The 14,688-nt window shown below is 46.3% G+C and overlaps 1 protein-coding gene and 2 pseudogenes across 1 annotated transcript; all 3 read left to right on the top strand.

Moving 5' to 3' along the window:
- Nucleotides 1-2,606: 2,606 nt before the first annotated feature.
- On the top strand, nt 2,607-3,663 carry LOC129782833 (feather beta keratin-like; annotated as a pseudogene).
- Nucleotides 3,664-6,356: 2,693 nt separating this feature from the next.
- Nucleotides 6,357-7,106, top strand: LOC129782836 (feather beta keratin-like; annotated as a pseudogene).
- A 6,202-nt stretch (nt 7,107-13,308) lies between these two features.
- LOC101911393 (feather keratin 4-like) lies at nt 13,309-13,647 on the top strand. The gene has a single exon (XM_005236269.2). The coding sequence runs from the start codon at nt 13,309-13,311 to the stop codon at nt 13,645-13,647; it is 339 nt and encodes a 112-aa protein (XP_005236326.1).
- Nucleotides 13,648-14,688: the final 1,041 nt, after the last annotated feature.

The following is a 14,688-nucleotide window of genomic DNA, read 5'->3' as shown; positions in this document are numbered from 1 at the left end:
CACTGCTTTGTTTCTCTCTTTAGACTCATTAAAGCTGATGCTGCATTGTAACTTGATGTCTCCTCATGTTCCTTCCCTCCTGGGATGCCCAGCCAAACTGTTCAGAGGGAGATGGGATGGTACACAGGGAAATGTGTGGCTGAAGGAATGTTGTGCATTTCTATTATTCCTGGGGGATTGGGGGTTGGTGTTTAGCTGAAATGGTCACTTGTATGGTGTAGAGGAATGAAGGCAGTGGGTTGATTGACATTGATAACATGTAGCTGTGGCCTTGCCTCAGAGGCAGTGGGTTGATTGTCCTGGATGGTGTGCAGCTGTAGCTTGTTCCCGCTAAGTGGTTAAGTAGCCCTGAGGAGTGTGTGGTCAGGTGTAGGAGTTTCAGTGTTGTTTGACCTCTGGTGGAAGGTGCTGCTGAACAGGTAGTAGAGCCTGACCCAGGGGTCCTCAAACTTTTTAAACAGGGCCTGGTATGTGGATTAAGTAGTAGGAAGTCATCTGTGGCTGCTTGGTTTCCCCCCAACTCCTGGTGGTGGAATTCTGTAAATACCGGGGGCTGGACTGAGGGCCCTGGGGGGCTGTATCTGGCCCACGGACCTTAGTTTGAGGACCCTTGGTCTAACCAATGGTAAAGCTTTGTTGCAGCACAAACAAACTATTAGGCTGCCACAAGGCTTTACTGTGGGTTAGATTCTACTGTCTGTGCTGTATCTCCTTCCTCCAGAGGTCAGACCACGCTGCTCCTTCTCCATTTAACCCCCTCTCCCACAGTTGTATGGGACTCGTTTTATATGCGGTATGTCCTTCCTGAGGCCACCCACATCACTTGGTCCTGAACACCATACCTTTGTGGCTAATGGCATATCCCTTGCCGTGTTTTCAATAGCTCCAAGAGGTGCTTGATGTGTGCCAGATGCCAATGGAATTGCAAACTTTCACTTCTACCCACAGGCCACCTCTTTGTGCCCACCAGGCCGTTTTTCTCAAGTACTTGGCAACACTGGCACAGTGCCACAGTCCCTGCTTGGGAGGCCACGTGGCCTGTGGGCCATGACAGTGAAATGTGGGCATTTAGCAAGTCCCTCTCGTTCCCTTGCACAGCAGGGGAAGGAAAGAAGGCACCCTCCACGATGCAGCCATTGTCTCTTCCTGCCCTTCTGCCCTGAATTGCAAGACCTCAGATGTCAGGGAGGAAAGTGACTTTGCTGGTGCATGGAGGCGGCGTGTAGTTGGTGGGGCCTACTCCACCGGGATGTGGTGGTTGCTCCTGCCACAGGAGATGTGGGAGAGGACAACTGCCTCTGCCTTGCTCCAGCATGCTCTAGTCCTCCACAACTGGTGTTTTTATCCCGTGCCCCTGTCCTGTTTCAGGTGGAGAGAGGGGCACCTCCTGTTCTGTCCCATACGCTGCGTGAACCCCTACAGTGCCTTTTGCCATGGCTCAAGGCCTGTCTTCCCTGCAGGACAGCTGCCACCGCAAGGCCCCTGTGCCCTGCTCCGCAGGAAGGCCCTCAGGAAATGCCCTCTCCAGCAACGCTCCTGAGCCAGGCTGAGCTGCCAGCAGGAGCAAGGTGGGGTGAGAAGATGGTACCAGGGAGGGAAGGCGGCATCTGCAGGACGTGACCAGAGCGGGCTGTGGCCGGGCACTGGAGCCTTTGGGCAGGGCCTTGCCATAGGTGCTGACAGTGGGAGTAGCAAGGCCTGGCAGGAGACACTACCTGTGAATTTTCTGGGTCAGGGACGTGATGGAAATGACCCTTAGAAGAAGAGACCTATCTTGCATTTATGGAAAATAAATGTATGTATTTTTATTTATAAAAATAAAATTAAAAATATTTATATTTATTTATGAAATCCTTTCTTGCAGGAACAAGTCCTTCTCCCCACTGCTGTGACAGGTGGAGCTGGTGTCCTTTGTGCCAGGTGCACAGGAGATACCCTCCTCTTGCCCATCAGTGACCTGAGTGCAGTACCAACAAGGCCGATGGCTCTGCTCAGCCTCACCTGCGGTCTCTCTCTCCTCCCTCTTCCCTTTGACCCAGACCTTTATTCAAGCTCTGTCCTGGCCTTTAGCCCTTTCCTCAGCTGGCTGGCAGGACTGTAAGCCTCCTGCTCCTTTGCAGGCTGGCTTATGACTGACCACGAACCCCCTTGATCCTGAGTGCAAGGAACCCACTGATGTGCCAGCCTCTCCTTGGGCGTGTCTGGACACTATGGCCCTGGTCAGGATTCAGTGAGCTCTGTTGGACCAGGTCACTGTGACTGGGTCTGCTCCTGATGTGGGGACTGACTGTCCTGCTTGATGCCAGTCCTGCTTCATCCATGAACTTGATGGTTGAGCTGGTCTCTGGGCTGCACCTGTCTCCTGTCTGTGGATGTTCCTTGCTCACTTCCTGTGCCGAGGGATCCTTCTTCTTTTTCTTCCGTTTCATTTTCCCTGAAATGTTTTGGCGTCTCATACCATCAGATGAAAGGAGCCTGTGTGGCTGAATGGCCATGTCATAAACAGGGAAATGAAAAGGCAGCGTTGCAGGGAACATAAGCAGTGTTCTCATTTCTTTAATTGAGAAGTTTTGCATGCAAGATGGGCTTGTTGGTAAACACATTACATGCACAAAGGGTGCCTCTGGGCCTGGGGCGGTCTGGAGCAGTATAAAAGCCAGTCCAGCTGCAGGTATCCTCATCCACTTCTCCTGCCTTCTCCTCCTTGGTGAACAAGGTGAGCTGCAAACACCTTTGCCTCACTCTCCTCTTTCTCTTCTTCTCCTCTTTGTCCCTTTGTCTCGGTGTAGCTTTTGTTGAGAGCCTTGCTCCTTCATCGTGCTCCCAGTGTCTCTGTCCACCTTACTGTCTGCTGCACTTCTCTCGGAGAAGATCCTGGGCTTTGTTTTCCAGGCTCCCTGTGGGCTCTGGGCTCTTGAATCTCTCTTCTCCCAAACGCAGGCTGTCCCTGCTCCCCAGCCTGTGGCGTTGCTCTTGCCGAGCAGGCTGTCAGGCTGCCCCTCTCATGCTGCGTGTGCTTTCCGTGCCCTCCCTCCCAGGTGCACCTCCGTCCCTCAGCCATGTCCTGCTACGATCTGTGCCGCCCCTGTGGCCCAACCCCGCTTGCCAACAGCTGCAACGAGCCCTGCGTCAGGCAGTGCCAGGACTCCCGCGTGGTGATCCAGCCCTCTCCCGTGGTGGTGACCCTGCCCGGACCCATCCTCAGCTCCTTCCCCCAGAACACCGCCGTGGGATCCAGCACCTCCGCTGCTGTGGGCAGCATCCTGAGTGAGGAGGGAGTGCCCATCAACTCCGGGGGCTTTAGCCTCTCTGGCCTTGGTGGCCGCTACACGAGCAGAAGATGCCTGCCCTGCTAAAGCCGGGCCGGACGTCCAGCGAGTGCATTGACCGGGAAGCCCAAAGCCAGGTGCCGGACTGAGGACGGAGCTGCTGGCCAGAGTTTCCAGATGGGCTGAGCACCCGCGTGCCCTCCTGCAAAGGAGGGAAGGAAGCCAGGTGCCATCCTGGGCTGTCTGGAAACACGGCCAGCTGGTGTTGTCATCTCCTTCTCCTCCCGCTTTCTTCTCCATTTCATGATGCCCTGATGCCTCGTGCTGTCCTGTGCCATGGGTTCATCCTGAAGCAAGCTGAGAGGGGTCCTGCTCATCACCCTCTCCCCATGTGTATCCATGACATGCGTCCCATTGCTGTGAGGGCATGCCTGGCTGTCACTGCCCTTGTAGCAGCCTGGACCGTGTCCCTTCCAACACACACTGCTTTGTTTCTCTCTTTAGACTCATTAAAGCTGATGCTGCATTGTAACTTGATGTCTCCTCATGTTCCTTCCCTCCTGGGATGCCCAGCCAAACTGTTCAGAGGGAGATGGGATGGTACACAGGGAAATGTGTGGCTGAAGGAATGTTGTGCATTTCTATTATTCCTGGGGGATTGGGGGTTGGTGTTTAGCTGAAATGGTCACTTGTATGGTGTAGAGGAATGAAGGCAGTGGGTTGATTGACATTGATAACATGTAGCTGTGGCCTTGCCTCAGAGGCAGTGGGTTGATTGTCCTGGATGGTGTGCAGCTGTAGCTTGTTCCCGCTAAGTGGTTAAGTAGCCCTGAGGAGTGTGTGGTCAGGTGTAGGAGTTTCAGTGTTGTTTGACCTCTGGTGGAAGGTGCTGCTGAACAGGTAGTAGAGCCTGACCCAGGGGTCCTCAAACTTTTTAAACAGGGCCTGGTATGTGGATTAAGTAGTAGGAAGTCATCTGTGGCTGCTTGGTTTCCCCCCAACTCCTGGTGGTGGAATTCTGTAAATACCGGGGGCTGGACTGAGGGCCCTGGGGGGCTGTATCTGGCCCACGGACCTTAGTTTGAGGACCCTTGGTCTAACCAATGGTAAAGCTTTGTTGCAGCACAAACAAACTATTAGGCTGCCACAAGGCTTTACTGTGGGTTAGATTCTACTGTCTGTGCTGTATCTCCTTCCTCCAGAGGTCAGACCACGCTGCTCCTTCTCCATTTAACCCCCTCTCCCACAGTTGTATGGGACTCGTTTTATATGCGGTATGTCCTTCCTGAGGCCACCCACATCACTTGGTCCTGAACACCATACCTTTGTGGCTAATGGCATATCCCTTGCCGTGTTTTCAATAGCTCCAAGAGGTGCTTGATGTGTGCCAGATGCCAATGGAATTGCAAACTTTCACTTCTACCCACAGGCCACCTCTTTGTGCCCACCAGGCCGTTTTTCTCAAGTACTTGGCAACACTGGCACAGTGCCACAGTCCCTGCTTGGGAGGCCACGTGGCCTGTGGGCCATGACAGTGAAATGTGGGCATTTAGCAAGTCCCTCTCGTTCCCTTGCACAGCAGGGGAAGGAAAGAAGGCACCCTCCACGATGCAGCCATTGTCTCTTCCTGCCCTTCTGCCCTGAATTGCAAGACCTCAGATGTCAGGGAGGAAAGTGACTTTGCTGGTGCATGGAGGCGGCGTGTAGTTGGTGGGGCCTACTCCACCGGGATGTGGTGGTTGCTCCTGCCACAGGAGATGTGGGAGAGGACAACTGCCTCTGCCTTGCTCCAGCATGCTCTAGTCCTCCACAACTGGTGTTTTTATCCCGTGCCCCTGTCCTGTTTCAGGTGGAGAGAGGGGCACCTCCTGTTCTGTCCCATACGCTGCGTGAACCCCTACAGTGCCTTTTGCCATGGCTCAAGGCCTGTCTTCCCTGCAGGACAGCTGCCACCGCAAGGCCCCTGTGCCCTGCTCCGCAGGAAGGCCCTCAGGAAATGCCCTCTCCAGCAACGCTCCTGAGCCAGGCTGAGCTGCCAGCAGGAGCAAGGTGGGGTGAGAAGATGGTACCAGGGAGGGAAGGCGGCATCTGCAGGACGTGACCAGAGCGGGCTGTGGCCGGGCACTGGAGCCTTTGGGCAGGGCCTTGCCATAGGTGCTGACAGTGGGAGTAGCAAGGCCTGGCAGGAGACACTACCTGTGAATTTTCTGGGTCAGGGACGTGATGGAAATGACCCTTAGAAGAAGAGACCTATCTTGCATTTATGGAAAATAAATGTATGTATTTTTATTTATAAAAATAAAATTAAAAATATTTATATTTATTTATGAAATCCTTTCTTGCAGGAACAAGTCCTTCTCCCCACTGCTGTGACAGGTGGAGCTGGTGTCCTTTGTGCCAGGTGCACAGGAGATACCCTCCTCTTGCCCATCAGTGACCTGAGTGCAGTACCAACAAGGCCGATGGCTCTGCTCAGCCTCACCTGCGGTCTCTCTCTCCTCCCTCTTCCCTTTGACCCAGACCTTTATTCAAGCTCTGTCCTGGCCTTTAGCCCTTTCCTCAGCTGGCTGGCAGGACTGTAAGCCTCCTGCTCCTTTGCAGGCTGGCTTATGACTGACCACGAACCCCCTTGATCCTGAGTGCAAGGAACCCACTGATGTGCCAGCCTCTCCTTGGGCGTGTCTGGACACTATGGCCCTGGTCAGGATTCAGTGAGCTCTGTTGGACCAGGTCACTGTGACTGGGTCTGCTCCTGATGTGGGGACTGACTGTCCTGCTTGATGCCAGTCCTGCTTCATCCATGAACTTGATGGTTGAGCTGGTCTCTGGGCTGCACCTGTCTCCTGTCTGTGGATGTTCCTTGCTCACTTACTGTGCCGAGGGATCCTTCTTCTTTTTCTTCCGTTTCATTTTCCCTGAAATGTTTTGGCGTCTCATACCATCAGATGAAAGGAGCCTGTGTGGCTGAATGGCCATGTCATAAACAGGGAAATGAAAAGGCAGCGTTGCAGGGAACATAAGCAGTGTTCTCATTTCTTTAATTGAGAAGTTTTGCATGCAAGATGGGCTTGTTGGTAAACACATTACATGCACAAAGGGTGCCTCTGGGCCTGGGGCGGTCTGGAGCAGTATAAAAGCCAGTCCAGCTGCAGGTATCCTCATCCACTTCTCCTGCCTTCTCCTCCTTGGTGAACAAGGTGAGCTGCAAACACCTTTGCCTCACTCTCCTCTTTCTCTTCTTCTCCTCTTTGTCCCTTTGTCTCGGTGTAGCTTTTGTTGAGAGCCTTGCTCCTTCATCGTGCTCCCAGTGTCTCTGTCCACCTTACTGTCTGCTGCACTTCTCTCGGAGAAGATCCTGGGCTTTGTTTTCCAGGCTCCCTGTGGGCTCTGGGCTCTTGAATCTCTCTTCTCACAAACGCAGGCTGTCCCTGCTCCCCAGCCTGTGGCGTTGCTCTTGCCGAGCAGGCTGTCAGGCTGCCCCTCTCATGCTGCGTGTGCTTTCCGTGCCCTCCCTCCCAGGTGCACCTCCGTCCCTCAGCCATGTCCTGCTACGATCTGTGCCGCCCCTGTGGCCCAACCCCGCTTGCCAACAGCTGCAACGAGCCCTGCGTCAGGCAGTGCCAGGACTCCCGCGTGGTGATCCAGCCCTCTCCCGTGGTGGTGACCCTGCCCGGACCCATCCTCAGCTCCTTCCCCCAGAACACCGCCGTGGGATCCTCAGCATCCGCTGCTGTGGGCAGCATCCTGAGTGAGGAGGGAGTGCCCATCAACTCCGGGGGCTTTAGCCTCTCTGGCCTTGGTGGCCGCTACACGAGCAGAAGATGCCTGCCCTGCTAAAGCCGGGCCGGACGTCCAGCGAGTGCATTGACCGGGAAGCCCAAAGCCAGGTGCCGGACTGAGGACGGAGCTGCTGGCCAGAGTTTCCAGATGGGCTGAGCACCCGCGTGCCCTCCTGCAAAGGAGGAATTACGGTTCTATCTGGACACATGGCCATATTTTCTTGTTATTGAAATTCCTACTTTTGATGACTTTCCTTTCATCTGTGATTTTAATCGCACATTGTCTTGGTATAATGGTGTACTTTTAAATGATCAGTAGAGGGGTTTATTCAGGAATTAAGGAATAGTGGAATCTTGCTTGCTGTCTATTAGTTGGAATGGTTTACATGGCTTCTTTCATTTATTTTTATATATATATATATATATATTCCGTTTTTTTTTTTGCGGAATGCTACTTGTCTATCATTAAACTGATGCTGCATAAAAATTTCAGTTTAAGTGTGGTTTTCTTCTCACTTTTTCATTCCCTCAAGGTGGAATTTTTCACTATATGGAAAAAAACTATGCAGACTACCTTCTCAATGGAAAATGCGAATTGAATATTTACCTCAGTCTATATAATAAGAATAATATCATTGTTCACGCTCTGGTGAAGCATTGAAATGGTTTACATATATATATATATCTTTTGCTAGGGTTTTTTTCCAAATTTTTTTGCACTTCTGTTTTTAAAAGTAAAATTGTGCTATTTCAGGTTTAGAGCTTATCACTGAATTGACATCTTTTAAACTCTGAGAATTTGAAAATGCATAATAATTGTTTCAGAAGTAATATTTGGGTGTATATTTTTGGTTAGATTGAATGCTACCAGACTTTGAAGTTTAAACCATTATACACTTTTAGTGCTCTTCACTCAAGACTTTAAAGGTGATGTGAGTGTTCAAACCTTATTAGAGTAATAAGACTCTTTATATTATTGTATCATTAATAAATTTTTATGATGGGCTTTGAGGTCCTCTCTTTCAAGCCTGAAACAAAATCTGAGAAGTATTATTCCTTAGCTAATCCACACAAGGACTCATAATATAGAGGAAAAATTATGTGAGTGAAAAACTAGACGAATGGCCATAGGTATTTCCCTTAAGATCAGTTTGGTTTTAATCCTGTTGCTCACCATCTGGGAATTTTCTCAAAGGTGTTAAAATTCAGCACATTGTGTGCAAGTAAGAGTCATTAAAGAACAATAAAGAATACCTTTGTCAGTAGGCACATAGACTTTGAGAAAATTATCCAAGTTTTTTATTGTATCAACTCCTTTGCTCTCCCCCTGGAGCTACTTGGGATCCTGCAGGACACAGCAGAGGAAAGCAGTAAGAATGAGAGTTGTGTAATTAAAGTTTCATAGTGCTGAGACAGAAATAGTGGAGGAACCAGTGGGAAGATAGCAGCATTCAAGTTCAGTGTGGGAACCAGTCCAAATGTCCACACAGTATGGGAAAAGATGTAGGTTTATTTTTTCCCCCCCCGAATGTTTTACACTTATGTTCTCTTTACTTAAGAATTACTTGCATACAAATTTTCTAGACGAGGGTAAAATATAGTTTAGAGATAAGATAGTATATGCCCCCTTTTAGGTTGTGGCTTGAGGCAGCAAAAAAGTATGAAAGATGGGAAATCCATAGGTATGAAACTGAGTAGAGTCTTTACTTAAATATTGGTTTCTATGAGCGTATTTTCTAAACAAATAATACAAAGGACTGCAATGCATGCACAAGCATATAGTGCCCTGTTGACAGAATTGGTATGACTGAAGTAATTAGTTATTCGCTCAGATCTATGAGGGATCACTGATTTCACTCTGATGTACATCAAAGAATGGCTTCATTCTTGGTGGCAGGAAGGCAACTTTCTATAATGCAAATGGACATGTAGCCTAAAGAGTACAGCAATGAATTTCAGGAGGATGAAATATCCCATTAAGTGGCCTATGTACAACAACAGCATGTCCTGAAAGGTACATTTTGTGTTGCTTGTTGTGAATGAAGAAGCTTGGAGAACTACTCTCTGCCATAAGCCCCTAAATCTAGGCTTGCTGATTTAAAAGAAGAAAAGCAAGCAGTGTCCTGGCACTAGCCATCTTCAGACAGCATGGCATCATGCTGTGTTTGTGCATGATGTTGAAGCCTTTACTAAATCATTAGCGTTAGAGCTCCTGAAGAATGTGAACATAAATTTGAAAGCCATGTTTGTACTTTAAGACTGAAGAAATTGGTACAATAACTATGCATATGGATGTTTATGAATGTATGAGACAATTGAGACATCCTTTTTTGCATGAGTTAGTTCCCACACATATTTTTGCAGTTGGAACCTTTTCTTGATAATGAAATTGTTTTGCTTTTGTTTTCCAGTCTGCGTTCAGCCTGGCATTGCATGAGAAGCATACTCTACCCATAAAAAAATCTTTCATCTTCACAAATTATGGGTACTTTTAATTTATGGTACTTTTATACCGACTGTGAGTGTCAACATGAAATTACTGCATGCTCAGTCTAATAAAGACTTTTTTCCAGCTCCTCAGCAATTTGTTAGCTTGTGGGTGTCTCAGGAGCACAATCTAAGATTACATTCAAGACATTTTCTAAAACTCTTTGTGTGCAATTTCCTGTCTGACCCACTTAAGAACAATTGCCGGTTAACTTGTTCACCATCTTTTAAAAAAATCTCTGAGGAGATCTCCAAGGAGGACTTCAAGCCTCTTGGATGAGTTCTTTGAGGCAGTCAGACTAATCTGGAGCTGAGCCATGGTCAGGAGACAGTTCAGGAGTCTTTTTGGAAATACTGCAGTGATCTCTGATGAGTTTGTTTTTAAAATACGAGGTAGTATACCAGATAGAAGCTCTCATGTTAATAAAAGGAAGCAGAAGTGTTGAAAACTGTGGCTATTGTTACAAGTGTACAGGAAAATAAATTCCCCAGGTTGCCAGCAAGCACCTGATGCTACAGAAGAATTTGTATTTCAAAAATGTACATGTTTACATGTTTATGGGTTGGTAGCACTGTTTAGGTCTGGAAAGGAAGGGAAATACTTCAGAGTGTACATGGGTTCCTTTAGATAATTTTATTGAAGTATGAAAATCTGTGTAAAACTTTATAAAAGGCTGATTTTTATTTTTGTTTTTAAATTGTTCAAGGCTGGTTTCCATAGTCTGTTAAAATACAAATGGCTTCACTTTGTGAATGTATAAACCTATGTGTGGGCTTACAGATGGCAAAGAATGATCTTGGTTCAGAGGTTTTAGAGACATCCCATCGGGTGGATGATGAGGGCATTAAAACCTCGTTATATATCATGAACAGTTTGATAACTTAATTCTGTGAATCAGCACATTGTTAATGAAAATTGTGAAGGACTTTAATGCCTTTCTTCTTTAGGAAACTAAGACAAGAACTTTTGTTTCCCAGATCTCTATGAATCCTCATGCACACTATTTAATACCTCTTCTCCAAGGAGAAGTTCAAACCCTGCAGCTTGTACAGGAGAGAGACTGCACAGTGAAGTTAAAAAACATATTAAAATTTTGTATATATATTCCACTTACCCAATGAACTTCCATCAGTCTGCAGTGTAAATGAGGGAAGCAAGGGAAAAAAATACAATGGCAAATAGCCCTTTGTGTGGTTTTTTCCTCCAATGACTCCACACTTAAGCTTGTGCAAGGGCAATACCTCAAAATAGTTTAAAATCCGTGTTTCCTCAAGATGACGTGTGAAGTGCTATTCATGTTTGTGGTCTGAGATGGTACAGAAGGGAGTTATAGGTTCCCTTTGTAAAAGAACAGATAATTCACATTTCACTGTCCTTGTGTGCTAGCAGCTGTGCCTCAGCCTGTGTTACTGCAGTAGTAGTGTGCTACTATCCAAATCTGGTATGATAGAATACTTTTTTTTTTTCTCAATTTCACAAAGGGCTGTAATTCTCTCTCATCAGATTCAGTAGGATTTCAGGTGTGCACACGCTCGGGTTTTTTTTGCAGGGCCTTCACAAAACACAGGAGTTCAGTCTAGATTGTTCTTATGCTTGGCTGGAATCACAACTTTGTAAACACTGGTGGAGACCGGAATTTACTAAGGATTTACACTCAAATTTTTAATAAAAGAACAACTTTGAATGATGAATTGTATATTGTATACATTCTTCTTAGTATTTTTCCTAATGACTAAAGTGAAACATACACTGGAGCATAAATTTTTTTGTGACTGAAAGGTGGCACTGAAATAAATTTGGTCCATAATACCAGAAGATGAGAGAAACTTGTATGACGGAATATGTCTGTCAGGAGATAAGGAAATCAAAACAAAGTAATAAACAGTGAGGAAAAGACATTTAATCAGTTGGAAGCATTTTGCATTCAGGACATACTCGTTGGTAAATAATTTCATGCACAAAGGATGTCTGTGGTCCTCAGGCCATCTGAGATGCAGTATAAAAGCTAACTCAACTCAAGGTCCTTCCTACCACTTCTCTTACCTTTTTCCTCTTTTGTGAACAAGGTTAGTTCGAATCTACTTCTCTTTTTCTATTTGCTGTATTCTTGCCTTCGTACAATTTGATTGCTGTTCTTTTTCCTCCACAGTGTTCTCTAGTTGCTGGATTGTTCTGGGGGAAGAATTTTTCTTTTTAAAAAGTAGATTTTTTGCTGTTAGAATTGCAGGTATTTCTGGAGTCCTGAGTTGGCTATATAGATCCTTGAAATGGTGATATAAATTTATTCAAATGTGGGCTTTCAGACATGCTAAGTGACTTAGCAAATCCTAATAACAATAAAGATTTACAAAGTGAATGAGTAGAATACCTGTGCAAGGGGGTTGGAACTAGGTGATTTTTAAAGGTCCCTTCTAACTCAAACCATTCTATGATTCTGTTATTAGAGATTTATGTGCTCAGTCATCTTTCAAGTAGCAATGTGCATTTTATATCTTTAAGGGTCTTATCCATCACCTGTAATGCCTGAAATTTCAGCTGGTTTGATATGAAAACAACAGTGTTTGTAAAGGATGTGGATGCATTTATCTTCAGAAATGTCATCTAGAAAAATTTCTTTGTTGTTTCTTTCATGGGAAGCTTCTCCAGTGTTCCCATTTTTGTTATGATGAATCTATTACTGGGCACAGTGGGGAAGAAAAGGGTAAAATGAACCAGATTCTAAAAGAAACAGCTGGAGAGCAAGGAAGCTAGGAAGGTTCAAAGCAGAGGTTTGTGGGTTTTAAATATCAATTATGTCGTACCATAAGTTTATGAGCTCTAACTACCACATTCCAAACAAAGAGAAAACAAAGCTGAGCACTGAGTTTAGAAGGAATAGTCATACTGAGTTCAGCAAGGATATTGGCTCTAATCACTTATCCTCAACGTCCTTCTGCTATAGTAATCAGTGTGGACTTCAATATGATAGACGTCATCAAAAAGTTCTGCTGGGTATCTAATAGTTGCTGAATTTTGAAATTATGTTATAGAGTGCAAGGATATCTCCTGCAGGTTTAGAGAAGTGGTTTCAGAGACTGAGGACAAGGGGAAAGAACACCAAAAACCAGAGGAGAGCTGAGCATCTATCCAACTGAGATGGGCATAGCAAACAGTGAACTTGGTTTTTATTGGTGTGTTGGAAGCAGACACAGGGAATATGCAGGGAACTCCTGGCTTTCTCATAGATGGCACATCTGTGGACAGCTTGTCTGGGAAAGATTTCCAAAGACCTCAACTTCAAGTATGCTTAATTGTATTGAAATTTGTACCTCTTCATAGGTGACCATGGTAGCTGGAAAATAATTAATTTCATTTTCCAGCTGTCTGTTGAACTCCATCCATAAGTACATTTGTGGCTATGTATTACTCATAATTACTACTTCTACAATGCTCTGAATACCTGGAACTGGATCTCAGTAGTGTTTTTCCAGACATACAGCCAATCAAAAGACTAAAATTAAAGGAATGATACAGGTATGCATCCTTTTGTTGTGCTGCCAGCTATTCCACTGGATAGCCAAACAGCCAAGAGAGGAGTATTTCAGCCTCCATTTTCTTGGAGCATGTTTCACATTTTGGTTTTCTGCTCAACTCCCTTCCCACTCAACTCCTAAAAGGACTCCTGGAAAGCTCCTGTTGTCCTGTTATCTGAGCTGCATAAATTTAGGTGCAATACAACTAGATTGCATTCACTTCTGATCCTGTATTTCAGACTTATCTCCATCCTGCAGACATGTCCTGCTATGAGCGGTGTCCACCCACCTCCTGTGGCCCAACCCCGCTTGCCAACAGCTGCAACGAGCCCTGCGTCAGGCAGTGCCAGGACTCAACGGTGGTGATCCAGCCCTCTCCCGTGGTGGTGACCCTGCCCGGACCCATCCTCAGCTCCTTCCCCCAGAACACCGCCGTGGGATCCTCAGCATCTGCAGCTGTTGGGAGCGCTCTCAGTGCTGGAGGGGTCCCCATCTCCTCCGGCAGCTCCTTGGGGTTTGGGAGCTTTGGCTATCCAGGCCTGGGCAGTGGGTACAGCCGACCCTACCGTCGCTACAACACCTACCGCAGTGGCTTCTAGGGGCCATGTTAAAGCATGAGGAGCAAGCAGAAAGAAATGACCAGGAACGCTGAAGCACGATCGCATGCAAGACTCAGCTCATGGCTGTGGTTTCCAGATGACACCCACAACTCCACCTGAAGTTAACGGAGCTGTGGGACTTAATGATTCCCTAAAATGAGGCCCCTACTCTTCTTACACTACTTTATATTTCTAATCAAGTATGTAGTTCTGCTGTGCATCACTGTATTTGATACTGCCTGGTGTAAAACTTATAACTTGAACTGTAGATGGGACTTGATTGTCAAGGTGCAATGCTACACTGAAAGATGAACTCTGTCTGGAATACATCACCATGAGATGTGCCATTCTTCCCATATTGAAACCTGTTGCTTTGCGGTATTTTAATCCACTCTTTGGTATTATTAAATATATGCTTTTATTGTGTCTGCAGTCTTCTGTTATTTTTCCTTCCCCTCCTACATCCCTTTGAAACTTGTTCTGGGTGAAATTCATCACTGCGTAGATCTCTACCAGGCAGAGACATGATATGAATACTACTGGGGCCACTAATAAGAGGAGACCACATGCTTATAGCTCAAGATCAAGAAAATATTTAATTTTGCAGCTGAAATGCATGTTGATTCCACACTGACTCATCATAACACTTGGCTTTCTGCATCTCTGCCAAGAAATTATTGTCAAGGCTGGGAGCATTTTATGATCTAACAGAATAACAGGGTATCTAATCTAGCATACAATGATATTTGTTTTAAGGAATCCTGTTGTGATTCGCACTCTCAATAACTTTGGCCTGGAGCTGCAGGGTGCAAAGAAAGATTTACATTCTTTTACCATCAACTCACTGCTTGAACACTTGGGTTTGTGAAGTAAAACATGAACAGCAGCAGAATTCTCGAAGGAGGTATACATAGCTTTTTGTCACAGGGAGCAAAACTGTTTAATCAATTTACTTGCTATTTACTGTATAAACACTGTGTTTTAGGGCTCCTTATAAAAACCTAGCTGTCTTGACTGTTCTGGCTGCAGCCCTACAGAATT

The sequence above is a fragment of the Falco peregrinus genome, chromosome 19 (assembly GCF_023634155.1).
Source record: "Falco peregrinus isolate bFalPer1 chromosome 19, bFalPer1.pri, whole genome shotgun sequence".
NCBI classification, from domain to species: Eukaryota; Metazoa; Chordata; class Aves; order Falconiformes; family Falconidae; genus Falco; species Falco peregrinus.
The sequence above is the reverse complement of the archived record's forward strand: the minus strand, read 5'-3'. Positions and strand labels throughout refer to the sequence as shown.

What these genes read in the sequence shown, in the direction of transcription:
- LOC101911393 (XM_005236269.2), top strand. Translation starts at nt 13,309, where the DNA reads ATGTCCTGCTATGAGCGGTGTCCACCCACCTCCTGTGGCCCAACCCCG.